The sequence below is a fragment of the Mirounga leonina genome, unplaced genomic scaffold, assembly GCF_011800145.1.
Source record: "Mirounga leonina isolate KUSES-001 unplaced genomic scaffold, KU_Mleo_1.0 Mir_150, whole genome shotgun sequence".
NCBI lineage: Eukaryota > Metazoa > Chordata > Mammalia > Carnivora > Phocidae > Mirounga > Mirounga leonina.
This window is the reverse complement of record NW_023270374.1, coordinates 36,765,216-36,779,874: the sequence shown is the minus strand read 5'-3', so window position 1 is coordinate 36,779,874 and position 14,659 is coordinate 36,765,216. Positions and strand designations below refer to the sequence as shown.

At 46.6% G+C, this 14,659-nt stretch overlaps 1 protein-coding gene across 1 annotated transcript; it reads right to left on the bottom strand.

Moving 5' to 3' along the window:
- Positions 1 to 5,641: 5,641 nt before the first annotated feature.
- LOC118011561 (eyes absent homolog 2-like) lies at positions 5,642 to 13,730 on the bottom strand. Its single transcript, XM_035006473.1, has 2 exons — positions 13,408 to 13,730; positions 5,642 to 6,556 (listed from the first exon to the last, which is right to left on the bottom strand). Exons 1-2 carry the CDS (start codon positions 13,508 to 13,510, stop codon positions 6,402 to 6,404), a joined length of 258 nt encoding a protein of 85 aa, XP_034862364.1. The 5' UTR covers positions 13,511 to 13,730; the 3' UTR covers positions 5,642 to 6,401.
- Between the last annotated feature and the right edge of the window lie 929 nt (positions 13,731 to 14,659).

The window sequence follows — 14,659 nt, the reverse complement described above, 5'->3', positions numbered from 1 at the left end:
AAGCAGGCTTCCCGCCGAGCAGGGAGCCCGATGCGGGGCTCGATCCCAGGACCCTGGGATCATGACCTGAGCCAAAGGCAGACGCTTAATCGACTGAGCCACCCAGGCACCCCTCAGCATTTTTTTTTAAATTAGAGACTCAAACAATTTTAACACAGAAAGGGCTCTAAGGACCATCACACCCAAGACTTCCCGCTAAGTACAGAGGAGTCATTTGAAGAGAAGGTCCCTATTCAATCTACCCAGAAAAACTAGCTACTGAATTCCATTCCTGAAGAGCCACAGGCATTATCAGGCTGCAAAGGATCTGAAAAGTCCTGCAGCAAAGACATCTATTTAACTCTGTGCTGCTCACTATTTATCAAATGTATTTGATGCAGCTGACCATGAACTTTTCCGACCTATTTTTTCAGTGAGCATCTGTGAACACCAGAGCTGTGAGATACAGATCTTGAAAGTTCAGTGACTTGTCCAAAGTCACGAAGCTTTCTGGTGTCAGAAACCATGCAAGACTTCAAAAATCCCCCACAAACTGGCCCCTGAAGTCTCTGGCTGAGATCACTGGCTTACAAACGCTTTTGCTAGGCTTTTAATTCTCCTACCCATCCCCGAATCACATGCTTCCCATGTTCCTCAGTAGCTCATGCTGGGTTCTGAGCCTCGGTAGTAACGGTATTAATGTTTCCTGGCCTTTGGTAAATACAAAAGGAAACCCCACTGAAGAGCTCTTCTACTATTTTAAAGTCCCCCTGTAATGCAGATTTCACCAGAAGGGGAGTTTATGCTGTTGTGAAAGACTCAACAGTCTCTCAAATTCGCATTCCTCTTTCCTCTTACCGGGACTACTTAGTAAAACTGAGAGTTCAGGAAATACAGGTGAACTTGGGAAGAACACAGACCATCAGACCTGAAATTAGGATAGCAGTGCAATTGTCTCTTGAACACATGGGGGCGAGGAGTGCCAACAACCCGTGCAGTTAAAATTCCCCATTTAACTCTTGACTCCTCAAGAACTTAACTACTACAGAGTATGCTTATCATGATGGGGAAAGAAATGATAAAAAGAGAACTACTCATAGTCTACACTGCCTTACCAATAACCTAAACAGTCAATTAACACATATTTCGCATGTTATATGTATTACATACTGTATTCTTACAATAAAGTAAGCTAAGAAAAGAAAAGTTATTAAGAAAATCATGTGGAACAGAAAATACATGTATAGGATTGTCTTGTATTTATCAAAGAAAGTTTGGGGGCACCTGGGTGGCTCAGTCGTTAAGCGTCTGCCTTCGGCTCAGGTCATGATCCCAGGGTTCTGGGATCCAGCCCCACATTGGGCTCCTTGCTCAGTGGGAAGCCTGCTTCTCCCTCTCCCCCCCCCCCGCTTGTGTTCCCTCTCTCGCTGTGTCTCTATCAAATAAATAAAATCTTTAAAAAAAAAAAAGTTTGTATGTAAGTGGCTGGTGCAGGCCAAACCTGTGTTGTTCAAAGGTCACCTGTAATAACAACTAACATTTGAGAGCACTTAGTTTATGCCAGGTGCTGCTCTAAATACGTTACATACATTAATTAATTCATTTAATTATCGTCGCACTCCATATGTAAGTACTATCAGTATCCTATTTTATAGGGGAAGAACCTGAGATACTGAGAAGGAACGGGTTCAGTGTCACAAGCTGGTCCACTGCAGAACTGGGAAGTTCACTTAGCTTGACTTCAGGGTTACTGCTTTTAATGCCTAGGTTATACATATATATATAAAATAACAGGAATAATGTTGAGTGAAATAAGTCAAACAGAGAAAGACATGTATCATATGACCTCACTGATACGAGGAATTCTTAATCACAGGAAACAAACTGAGGGTTGCTGGAGTGGGGGGTGGGGTGGGAGGGAGGGGGTGACTGGGTAATAGACACTGGGGAGGGTATGTGCTCTGGTAAGCGCTGTGAATTGTGCAAGACTGTTGAATCTCAGATCTGTACCTCTGAAACAAATAATGCAATATATGTTAAGAAAAAAAAAAAAGAAGAAGAAGGTAGCAGGAGGGGAAGAATGAAGGGGGGGAATCGGAGGGGTAGACGAACCATGAGAGATGATGGACTCTGAAAAACAAACTGAGGGTTCTAGAGGGGAGGGGGGTGGGAGGATGGGTTAGCCTGGTGAGGGGTATTGAGGAGGGCACATTCTGCATGGAGCACTGGGTGTTATGCACAAACAATGAATCATGGAACACTTCATCTAAAACTAATGATGTAATGTATGGGGATTAACATAAGAATAAAAAAAAATTAAAAAAAATAACAGGAATAATAAAAAGAGCACCCAGCCTTTATGGACCTCCTCTGATATGCTCAGGAATCATTCCAATTAGACCTCCCGAGAGTCCCGTGAGGTCATCTCTTTTGCTAGGATGCCAGTTCACAGGTGAGGGAACAGACAGAGGGAAGTCAAGTGCCTCCCCCAAGTTCATGGAGCGTGCGGGACACAGCGAGGCGTGACTGCAGCCCAGGTCTGGGCTCTCAACCCCTGCATGGCTCCAGCAAGTTCTTACAATACACTCTCAAGACATTTTCTTCCTTTCTTTTTCATTGTTAGGCCATTTCTGCGAATAGCATTGTTTCAGCAGGAGAAGCGAAAAGAAACAACAACAAAAAATCAAACCCGTAAGAAATACATTTCAGTTACAAAAACCCTTGGGTGAACTTAAAAAAAGAAAATAAACAACGAAGCGAAGGCTGAACGAGTGCTGTGAACTTTTCTCTTTTATGTTTATTGTACATTTGGTGGAGGAGCAATGTTATCCAAACAGATACAGATCTCAAACCAGGGCCTTGAGGGATGATGACCCCGTGGAAGTTTCTGGAAGTTTATGAGAGTAGGTAGAAGACCTAGGGGGAGGGGCGCCTGGGTGGCTCAGTCGTTAAGCATCTGCCTTCTGCTCAGGTCATAAACCCAGGGTCCTGGGATCGAGCCCCGTGTTGGGCTCCCTGCTCAGCGGGAAGCCTGCTTCTCCCTCTCCCGCTCCCCCTGCTTGTGTTCCCTCTCTCACTGTGTCTCTATCAAATAAATGAATAAAATCTTAAAAAAAAAAAAGACCTAGGGGGAGGCACCCCAGCTTATCTAATGCTTGCTCTGTGACCTTACACAAACCACTCCAGGGCAGTGCCTCAGTTTACCCATCTGTAAAATGATGGGGTGGTCCCTGCTTGGGTGCTTTTTGGCTTCTATGAAATTATGATTTTAATTCCTAGAGAGGAGAAAGACTTATCCCAGCTTCTAAATACGGACCAATTTCACTCTATTCATGTTTTCGGGTCCCCTCTTCATTCCCTTCCCCGTCTGAAAAACTAAGCTCAGCTGACGTCTTCCATTCTGAAACACACACAGAGTAGTTTGAGAGTTTATTTCTCCTCTGGAACAACTTGAAAAAAAGTTAATAGGAAGCACATGGGCATGGTGTGTGAGCGTTCTGTGTGTTTGTGTTTGAAAAAAATACTTAAGGAGGAATATGTCAGGCTTGCAAAATGCCTGGGCTGTCTCATGAGCAGCTTATGGCCATTAGCATTAGACTGAAGGCAGTTAATTGGGACAGAGTCCAGCTGCTGCCAGAGCCCTTCTGGCATCTGGGCCACAAGGACGATAAGAAAATAACCTGGATGGGAACAGAGCAGGTGATGTTTTTCAATTTGTGAAGGACTGGTAGGGATTGAGGTGGGGAGGTAGGGTGTAGGCCAGGGCTCATCCATGAAGAACCGTCTTCTAGAAGGTTCTATGAGAGGAGGGAGGGCAGGATGGTGTGAGGGTTGTGTGCCTGGGCTCTGGAGTAAAACCGTCTCGCTTGAAATCCCACTGCCACTGCCATGTGACCTTAGGCATGTTACTTTACCAATTTGTGCCTCAGCTTCCCCATCTGTAAGATGGGGATAATGACAGAACCTATGTCATAGGGCTATTGGGAGGATGAAGGGGAATAGTGTATGGTGTATACGCAGCTTAGGATGCTATACAGAGTCCTGAAGGAGTCCCGGAAAGAGCACTTGGAGGAATCAGCACAGGCTCTGGAATTCTAGACACCCAAGTCTGAATCCCAGCTCTGAACACTTATTGGCTGTGTGATCCTGGGTAGGTCACTTCCCCTCTCTGAGCCTCGCTTTCATCACGTGTAAAGCAGAGGTGATGGCACCCTCAGCATGGGGCTCCTGTAAGGACCAGAGAAGAAATAACATATTCTATACGTCCTGGTCCGGGGAGGGGGGTGGTTCCTGCTTTGCTTTCCAATCTCATCCTCCCTACGCACTGCCCCCAGATTCATGATTCTCCTTTGGGAGAGCCTCCAGGTGCTCAAGTAGCTGGCTCCTTTTCGTCACTCAGGTCTCCCTAACCACCTGGGTGATACCAACCACCACTTCCCTCGTCACTGCCCGTCGCACTGCCCTGTCTTTGTCCTTCACAAGCTCTATCAAAATTAGTAATAGTCTGCTTATTTGTTAATTGATTATTGTCTGTCTCTCTCTATGAGGGACTGTCATTGTTGATGGCTGTGCCCCCCGGGGCCTAAAAGGGTGCCAGGCATAGAACTTGTACTCAATAATACACACTGAAAGAATGATGGATGGAGAGCTACTCCTACATGAACGAACGCACTTCTTATCCTGCAGAGCAGGAGGTGGGTGTCAGAATGGGGGAGGGGGGGATGTGTTTTCCCTTCAACCTCCACAGCCTTAGAAGTCCTGAGGCAGTAAGTCCCATCTCTATTTGCAGAGCTAGTAACACTGGCCTGAGAGTGATCCAAATGCAAGTTCAAGTTCATGTCTGCACAAGTCTTTATTATCAGGATTGGTGCCAAAATTCACTTCCCACTTGAAGATGGGTCCCAGCAGCTTGTACCCTTCTGTGGGACTCAGGCCACTGTGGGGAGCCAGAGGTGACAGCAGAAGTGGAGAAGAGAGTGAGAGAGCGTGCACGGGCTTTGGGTGAGGCTGGGGGACGGGATTCTGCCAGACCACTAAGAGGCTCGACACGGTCGGTTTCATTGCATGTGCAGTAAAATCTAAACCAGCACCAACGCTTTGCCATGAAGACTATATAAGATGATCCCCACAAGACCATGTGGCACAGGGTAAGTGTGTGGTCAATGTTAGCGGACAGTGTCACCAGCAAACTCTGATGCGGGCCTTTACGAGGAAGCTATTGCAAGGGCCGGGCATCAATGCGCTTCAGCCCCTTTCTCTACACATACTCCAAGATCATCTGCTGTCCCTTCGCAATGTTTTTCCCTGAAAGGCTGCCCTTGGTATCCATTTTTATTGTTTCCTTACTTCCTCAATAAAAAATTTAAAAAGATAAAGTGACAAGACTTGCAAATAGTTGGTTTTTTTTTTAAGAGAAGTACAATCACTCATTAGCCCACAGCCTTGTCATAACTCCTTCATTCTTGCATATTACTTTTCAGATCCTTGGTGGTCATTTTTATCAGCTTTCATCAAGGGAAAAATATACCAGGAGGAGGATCCCCCAAATTACTGCCACCAGCCCTCTACTCCACGCATCAGCCCCAACATCCCAGCTCCCAAGGGGCTGTAAGAAGGGAAGGGGTCCTAGGTTGGTCAAAGAGCGGAGGTGGGGACAGAAGAATCCAGTAAGCCAGTTGCTTAGGGGATGTGGGATGGGAATAACTATACACTGGACTTTTCTTCCCTAAGGCGACCCTAGGGTGATGGGAGCGTTGAACCTCCTGCATGGAATTACAGCTTCTTTACCTGCCTGCCCCAAACTCCCACCACGAGTCTACGAGGGACTTGCCTTTTCTATCACACTTAAATCAAAACCAGCTCCTCCCACAGCCCTCAGGACCCTGCATGATTTGGCTCTGTTCTCTGACTCTCTCGTCCCACATCACCTGACCCTGCTCCAGCCTCACTGGTCTCTGTTCTGTGCCACAAACATACCAAGACCTTTCCCCGCATACAGCTTTTGCACAGGCCATTCCCTCTGCCTGGAATGCTCTTCCTCCAGGTCTATGCAGGGCTGGCTCTGCCTCACCCTTTGGGTCTCTGTCCAATGTCATCTCTTCAGAGTCTTCCCTGATGACTCCCTCCACAATTACATATCCCACCATTCCTGACCCTTCAATGGCCCATCACTTTCTACCCAAACACCATGTTTATTTGTTTCACGGCATTCAACCTCTTCCAAAATCAGCTGGTTTATTGGTTGCCTTGTTTATTGTCACTCTCTCCCTCCTGCCATGTACTTGCTATGAGGGCAGATCTCATATCTATTCTGTTCTGTCTGCTGCTCTAACTCCTCGAGATGGATTCTGGCACATAGTAGGTGCTCAAGAAATCTGGCAAGTAAATAAATGAATGACCGACCACCTAACTTAGACAGTGCCTTAGATGTGGACAGGAAGTGGCGTAGCGCCACACTGACCGTGCATCTGGTAGGTGTACGGGCTCTGTCCAGTGGGTGGGGTGCTGAAGCTGGAGCCGTAGCTGAGGAATCCACTCTGGCTGGGGGAATGGTTCAAGCTGTCTTCTGTCTTGATGCCTTGGAAGGAAGAAAAAGAAGCACCGGGGACACATGATTAGGATGCCTCCCTGTCACTTACAGAAGAACTACTGAGTCAAGACAGCACACAATTTTATCAGCTTCTAAACCAGGAGCTACAAACTGGTAGTTTGTCAGGCAAAGTTAAGTCTATAGATGTATTTTGCTTGGCCTGCGTATTTTTAAGGAAAATCTGAAATGAGTTGCTTTTGTTTAAAAATCAGGAGATTTCACCAAAAAATCTGGACTTAGGGCTTCAATTGAGCAACAAGATGGTCCAGCAACACCATGCCTGCATTCCCACGGGAAGGCAGACTGTCTCTGTAGGTTCCCCAGGTCACCACAAATTCTGCACTGTCTCTGAGACATTAATGCTTGTTTTAAGGTGCTATTTTTTGTTGCAGTTGTATTTTTTTTTTTTTTTACATACTAGGACATTGTCAAAAGTGGGGAAGGGAAAGGCAGGTCAAGAGAGGCTCATATTTTGCACATGCAATCAGCTTCATGCTTCCGCCTGGCTCTGAGGGTAGCGAGTTTTCAACCTCCTACTCTATGGAGTAGTGCCATGTATGGTTAATGTCCAGCAGGATTTGGGAGGAATGTGTCAAATGAACCATCCTTCCTCTGTAAGGATGACTTCCACTCTTACTGCTCGGGGAACCTGTTTCTCCAAAAGCCACAGTTAAAAATGTGTCCCCTCTCCAGCCAAAGTCTGACATGCTTCCCCAAAGCACAGGCACCGATTCTATGAGCAACAGGCTAGAGAAGGGACTGTATTGAGGGAGGGGGCCTGATCCATCATCAGTAGCCTACATATTATATCTTTATTGAAAATGTAATAAACTGTTTATCTTACAGCTGTCAAATAGTATCTTAAAATTGTTTACATCTCGGGGCGCCTGGGTGGCTCAGTCATTAAGCGTCTGCCTTCGGCTCAGGTCATGATCCCAGGGTCCTGGGATCGAGCCACGCATCGGGCTCCCTGCTCAGCGGGAAACCTGCTTCTCCCTCTCCCACTCCCCCTGCTTGTGTTTCCTCTCTCACTGTGTCTCTGTCAAATAAATAAATAAAATCTTAAAAAAAAATTGTTTACATCTCTTCAAAGGACATTTCTAGTTCTGGGTCCAGTTTTGTAACTGTGGTTCCTTCCTTTTCACCCATTCAGTCTTGTGAATGAAGACAATGTTTCCAAACCATGAGGGAGCAAAGGAAAGAAGGAGGAAAGTCCCTGCTTTTTACCCCCAGAAACTTTTCTGGAAGAAAAGCCCACCCTTGCATTTTAGAGGCAACACTGAGGCTGGCCCACTGTTCTCTCTTGAGCAGAACAGGAAGATGTCAAAGGATTCTGTAAGATAAACATGGTGAAGTCTATTGTGATCAGAGTATTGAGTTCTTTCTCTTGGTTCCTGAGTTTCCAATGTCACCCACCATCAGATGCCAACAGATTCACTGCCTGTTTGGGCAGATTCCTGCTTCTTTGTTAAGAAATTCAGATGTACTCAGGTAGATTGAAAAAACACGACCACAATATTTTGCACCTCCTCTTGTCAAGAGGTAGAGTCTATTTTCACCTCCTAGCATCTCCACTGGCCTTGTGACTTGTTTTGACTGGTACAAGTGGCTGAGTGATGGGGGTTTTGGAGACTAGGCGTCAAGTGGCTTTGAAGCTTCTACCTCTGCCCTTCTGGAAACCTGACACCAGCATGCTGTGAGCAAGCACAGGATTAAAGGCCAGGTTGAAAGAGAGGCTCAGCTATGCCAGCCGACTTGCCAGCCAAATACAGGTGCGTGAGAGAGACCAGGGGAGACCAGGAGAAAGCCCATCCAGTCAACCCAAAGAAGCCCAGAAATAATATATCAGAGTGTTGTTTTAAGTGATTAAGTTCTGGGTATAAGAGATAAACAAGTTGTGGTACAGTCAAATAATGGAATATTATACAGCAGTGAAAATGAATGAATTCTAGCGGCATGCATGAATAGGGATAAATGTCACAGACATAAGTTGGGTGGAAAAAGCAAGTGTCAAAAAAATGGATACTAGGGGCACCTGGGTGGCTCAGTCAGTTGAGCGTCCGGCTCTTGATTTCAGCTCAGGTCATGATCTCAGGGTCGTAGGATTGAGCCCCGTGTCAGGCTCTATGCTGGGCATGGAGCCTGCTTAGGATTCTCTCTCTCCTTTTCCCTCTGCCCCTCCTACCCCCCACCCCCACCCCGGGATGGCTTGCACTCTCTCTCTCTCAAAAAAAGAATGGCTACTAAAAGAAACAATGTACATAAAGTTGTAAAACATGCAAAATAATACTCTACATAAGCCCACGGCCAAAAGTGACCTGCTGCCTGTTTTTGAAAATAAAGTTTTATTGGAACAGACACATCTATTCATTTACATACTATGGCTCCTTCTGCATTACAATGGAACAGTTGAGTAGTTGTGATAGACAGTATAATGCCTGCAAAGCTAAAAATATTTATTGTCAGGCTCTTCACAGAAAAAATTTGCTGACCTCTATTCTACACAAAGAAATGCAGAGAAATGATAAACATCAAATCCAGGAATGTGGGTATCTCTGAGTAGAAAGGAAAATAACCTTTTGTTTTTTACTTCTTAAGTTGGATGGTCAGTTCATGGGCGTTTATAGTATTACTCTTTATGCTTTTACAGATGCCTTAAATGCTGCATAATAAACTGAGGAAAAACATATTCAATACCCCTAACCTCCTTCCCTCTAGTTTGTTCAAATGTGTTATTTCCTTGAAGCTGTTTCAGCAAAAGTAAATAATGCTATTTGCCAAGCATCAGTGAGCAAAGTTTCCTAACAAGATTCAACAAGGTTTGTCCAGACAATGAGCAAACACTGCTTGCTTGGGCATAGGCATATGTGAAGGAAAAGAGCTTTTCATCTTCCCTGTCGCTATTCAGTGACATGAACACTCCAGGTGTGTATGGCAGCCTGGCCCCTGCAGCACGGATTGAGCACTTCCCTTGGGCCGGCCCTGTGAGCTAAGCCCTTCGTATCGATCAAGGGCTGACAAATTATGGTCGGTGGACCAAACCTGACTCACTTCCTGTTTGTGTAAATAAAGTTTTATTGGAACACAGACACACCCATTCGTTTACATATTGTCTGGCTGCTTTCACACGACGGTGGTAGAGTTGAATAGCTGTGACCGAGGCTGTATGGTCCACAAAGCCAGAAATAACCATCGGGACCTTTACAGAAAATGGCAGCTGACCTCTGATACAGATAGTCTCATTTAATCTTCACGATAACCGGGAGGAGGCCAGACTTGGTATCACTCCCACTGTATGAATGAGGAAACAGAGATGGCTTGCCCAGTGTGTTAGGACCAGCAAGTGGCAGAGGTGCCGTGTGAGCCCGGGACATGTGCTCTTACCACCTGCCATGCTTTGTCTGGGAACAAGGCTACTTTTCTCTTTTACACCGAAAAATAATATGGCTTCATTTTCTCTGGCTGTCAGCCAGGTGGGGTAACTTCGGGTGATTATATCACGAGTCTTCCATAACAGGAGGGACAGAAAGTTGGAAATGGTGCCCACACCTGTTGGTGGAGGTCTGTCACTGGTAATCCCCCAGCATTTACGGGATGTAGGCTTGGGCAGCGGAGCTCAGTGGTTAAGAGCTTGGACTCTAGGGCCAGGCTGCCTGGGTTTAATGCCACCAACCAGCTGGGCGACCCTAGGCGATTTATTTACCCTCCCTGGTAAGGACACAGAGCACTGAGGGACCGAGGGTGGCAGCAACTCCACGCTGGTGACTATTACCAACGCCTGGCCTGTTGCTCTCCCAGGACACATCACTCCTATCTCTAGAATTGCTCCTGTATCTGTCTCCCTCAGTCTGTGCACTGTCCTGCCCCAGGCCTCCACCATCACCCCGTCTCCCTGCTTCCTCGGTCTCCCACTGGCCTGACTGCTTCCCTCTTCCTTCCCTCTGGTCCAGGCTCCCCACAGTGGCCAAAGTGATCTTGAAAAACCCCAGACTGTAGAAGATAGCCCTCTGCTTATAAACCCGCCAATGAGTTGCCGTTTCACTTGGAATAAAATCCCAAATCCTTCTCAGGCCTTGAGGGCTCTGCCTACCCCTCCTACCTCATCCCCCACTGTGCCTCAGCTACTGGGCTTGTTGGACTCGCCAAATTCCTCTCCATCTCAGGGGCCTTCCCATGGGTGGTCCCCCTGCCTGGATGCTGTCTCAGTTCTTAGCCGAATCAGCTCCTCATCTCAAAGACCTCCCTGATGCTGGATCCTAGATGAAGTCTTCCTTCTTCTGTTTTTTTCTCATGACCTACTTCTCTGCCTTATATCACGCATCATAGTTTGAAACACATAAAGATTTTTACATCTTTAATTTTTTTTTTTCTCCTTTTAGGCTGGGGGTTGCAAACTCAAATGTCTTCAGAGGACCGGCAGAAAATTCAAATGAGTCATGTGGGCTGGGTGGGGAGCATGACGAATTTAGGCTAACGGGGTCAGCCCTACTCAGAGCCACCTAGTCCCAACACAGAAACTGTGGGCTCAGTGTTGCCTGATCATCTCTCTTTTTAAAGACATTAGAAATATAAATTTTTATGTTAGCATTTCACATTATAAAATGGGCAATTTTTAAAACGCCAAGTGTATTTTATAGGTTAAGAGAGCTACCCACATTACCCATTGGCTTTTCAGCCTCTGTTCCAGACTATAAGCTCCAGAGAGGGCCCATTCTGCTTTTTGACCTCTGTGTGCCTAGCACATGACCCAATGTCATGAAGGAATGAAGGAATGAATGAATGATAAATGAACACATGAACAGAGAAGTAGAGAGGGAGAAAAGGGAGGAAAAAAAATACAAGATTGGGTCTCTGCACTCAAGCCACACCATCTGGTTGGGAAGATGACATGAGACATTAATGTAACAGTTGAGGAAACTGAGGCATGGGCAGATCAGAGGCAGCTGGGCCTGGAAGCTAGGTCTCCTGCCTACCAATCCTACCTTCTGTCCACTAGACATCTGTGGTTTCTACCTGCCCCCTCCTCCTCCCCTACCTCACATTCAGGTCGGTTCTTTTTCTTGTGTGAGTTTGCTCTAACTCTTGGTTCCATGTGGCCCAGTGTGGCCTATCCAGAGCATTCTATCTTTTCTGCCCCAGTGTCCGGGTCAGCTATGGCTTTGGAAGTCCAGTCGGAGGAATCCCCCGGATGGTGCAGAAAGTCCTGGATGAGAGAAGCTCTCTTTTGGGGGGAGTTACAACTTGGAACTGCTGGGGCTGGCTTTAGTACCCCAGTGGGAAGGCCTGTCTGAGACTGAAGCTTAACCTTCCAAAGGAAAGCAGAGAGACTGATGCCTCATATTATCACTTGAGTACCTGGATTTAGCTCTGCCTGAAGCTAGTACCCTAAGATGTTCAGCTGTGTTTGCAATAAACACCCTTATTTCCTGAAGCTAATTAACACTGGGTTTTTGTCATTTGCTACCAAAAGGTTTTTGGTTGATACATCAGTTAAGATGGGCAGGACTACCATGAGTAACAGCCAGAGGCAGTGTGATGGTTAATTTTATGTGTCACCCTCAGTGGGCCACAACGTGCCCAGACATTTGGTCAAACATTATTCTGGGTGTATCTGTGTGAGAGCATCTCTGAAGGAGATTAACATTTGAATCTGTAGACTGAATAAAGCAGATTGCCCTCCCTAATGTGGATGGGCCTCATCTCACCAATTGAAGACCCAAATAGAACAAAAAGGCTGAGTAAGAGGGGACTCCTTCTGCCTGAGTGCTTGAGCTGGGACATGGGTCTTTTCCTGCCTTCAGACCGGAGCTGAAAAGTCAGCCCTTCTTGAGTCTTGGGCCTGTCTGCTTTTAGACCAGAACTGACACCATCAGCCCTCTTGTTCTCAGGCCTTTGGACTCAAACTGGAATGACACCTTTGGCTTTCCTGGGTCTCCAGTTTGCCGACTGCAGATCTTGTAACTTCTCAGCCTCCATAATTGGGTGAACGAATTCCTATGATACCTCTCTCTCTTTAGATATAGATGTAGAGACATAGATATCTTCATTCCATTGGTTCTTCTTCTCTGGAGAACCCTGACCAGTACAGACAGGGGCAGGTGAGCATGGGTGGTGGGCCAGGTTCACTGACTCTCTGGTTCTTAGCAGGAAGGTTCTCACAGTCAAGGCCTGTAGGTCTGTTGTTTTTGTCTTCCTGGCATCCATTAATTTTCCTTTGAGAGAACCATCTCTCCTTCAGATACAATCCACATGCTTCAGCCTCCTTATTTCTCACACTTTGACCTCCTGGCCTAGACTGAAACATGGTCACGTGACCCAGTCTGGGCCAACAAGGGCTGCGAGGGATTCTGGTGGGACTGCTGGGCAAGAGGCGCTCTCCTTCCACTGGGTGTGGAGCGCTGAACGGATATAGACCCAGAGTGATGGGCACTATCTTTGCTGCCACATGGGAAGAACCTTTGTGGGACTGGCGCCAACTCAGAGGAAAACATCTGAACCTGGAACAGGATGTGGTACTCCTGACAGCAGCCGAGCACCTGGATCCAGCCACACTTGATGTTAACTGTACCTCTAGATTTCTCAGTATGTGAATCATTAAATTTCCATTTTTCCTAAGCCAGCTTGGGTTAAGTTTCTTAGTCTTGCAATCAAAAGAGGTCTTGATATAGTTCGTTGAACTAGAACCATATTGAAATATGTCTGTCTTTTCCCTCTATTTCCAACCCCAAATTAGCCTGGCTGCATTTGCCATTTCGCATTTAACTGAGGCAACAGGACAGAAGAAAGACCATGATGTTGGGGACCCCAGCGGGAAAGCCAGGGCTTGGTCTGGTACTCACTGTAAGAAGGGATTCCATAGGCTTGTGCTGGAGGTGGGTAGGTGGTGTAGGGGGCAGCTTGCTGGATCCCCGCACTGTACTGTGTCTGGCCGTAGGCTGCCATGGCCGTGGCAGGCTGGCTGGGCAGGATGTGTGGGCAAGGTCTGCATGGAAAGAGAGAAGATTAATCCAAACCGAGCCCAGCATCCCTTCCTCCTTATTTTCCTTTGGGTATTTGCTCTTTCCAGGGCAGAGGCAACTTACGTGTTCATCAAATCCCATTTCATTTTCCTCTTCCTGGGCACCAGGAAGATTTTACTTCTTGCCTGCCTTGCAGTCAGGTTCCACCATGTGACCGGATTCTGCCCCATAGAATGTATAAGCCTCTCCCAGTTCTGGCCAATAAAACCATCCCCTGCGACCCTCCTGTCCCCTCTCCTCTTTGGGTGGCAACTGTCAAGACTGAGGTGGCGGAGCTATAGTATGGATTATCTCCCGGATCCTGCGTCAGCATGTAGAGGACACCCGCCCTGGGGAGTTTCATTTAATCCACACTGAACTTTCAGTAAGAAATAAGCCTCTGTTGTGTGACGTCACTGGGTCCACGCCACTGATGACTGCAGCCTATCTGTCCTATCTTATCTACCCTTAGACACCTTCCCAATTGATGTCCTGCTCTTAGCCAAGGGGTGGACTTGTGATGGAAGAGCATCCAATCAGATTCTGTCTTGGGGATTTAAATCTTGGGCTGAAGGGTTCACTCCAGCAGCTACACTCCAAAGACCCTGTCTTTTCATTCCTTCCTATTGCTTGGATCACAGAAGCTGTCCTCTTCTTGGTCTTTTCCAAGGTCTGATTATTCTGCTTTCACTTACACTGGAAGCTACTCCAGATTTTCCAGGAAAGTCCTTTTGGGTTGACATCAGCTGGAGCCTATAGTCTGTTACATGCAACCCAGGGACACAAATGAATTCTCTCCATGGTGAATGACAGGTTCCATAAAGGCCTAGGATTTAAAGGGCCACCTCCTAAGACATCTGTAATGGGTGCTTCCAACCACTGTGTTCTTACCACAGGCTCGAATTTTGTCTCATAGACCTGATACATGCAGTGTATCTCATTGGATGCTCACATCAGCTCTCTGGGGTAGGACTTCTTGTAACTCCCATTTTTGAGAAGAGGAAACCAAAGCTCAGAGACCTGAAGTCACAGCTAGAAAGTGGGGGAATTTAGAATTTAAACTCGGACTCCGACTCCAGAGTCCACACTTGTA

Coding starts and splice junctions, on each gene's coding strand:
- LOC118011561 (XM_035006473.1), bottom strand. CDS start 13,510: ATGGCAGCCTACGGCCAGACACAGTACAGTGCGGGGATCCAGCAAGCT. Junction 6,557..13,407: donor CTATGGAATCCCTTCTTACA/GTGAGTACCAGA, acceptor CTTCCTTCCAAG/GCATCAAGACAGAAGACAGC.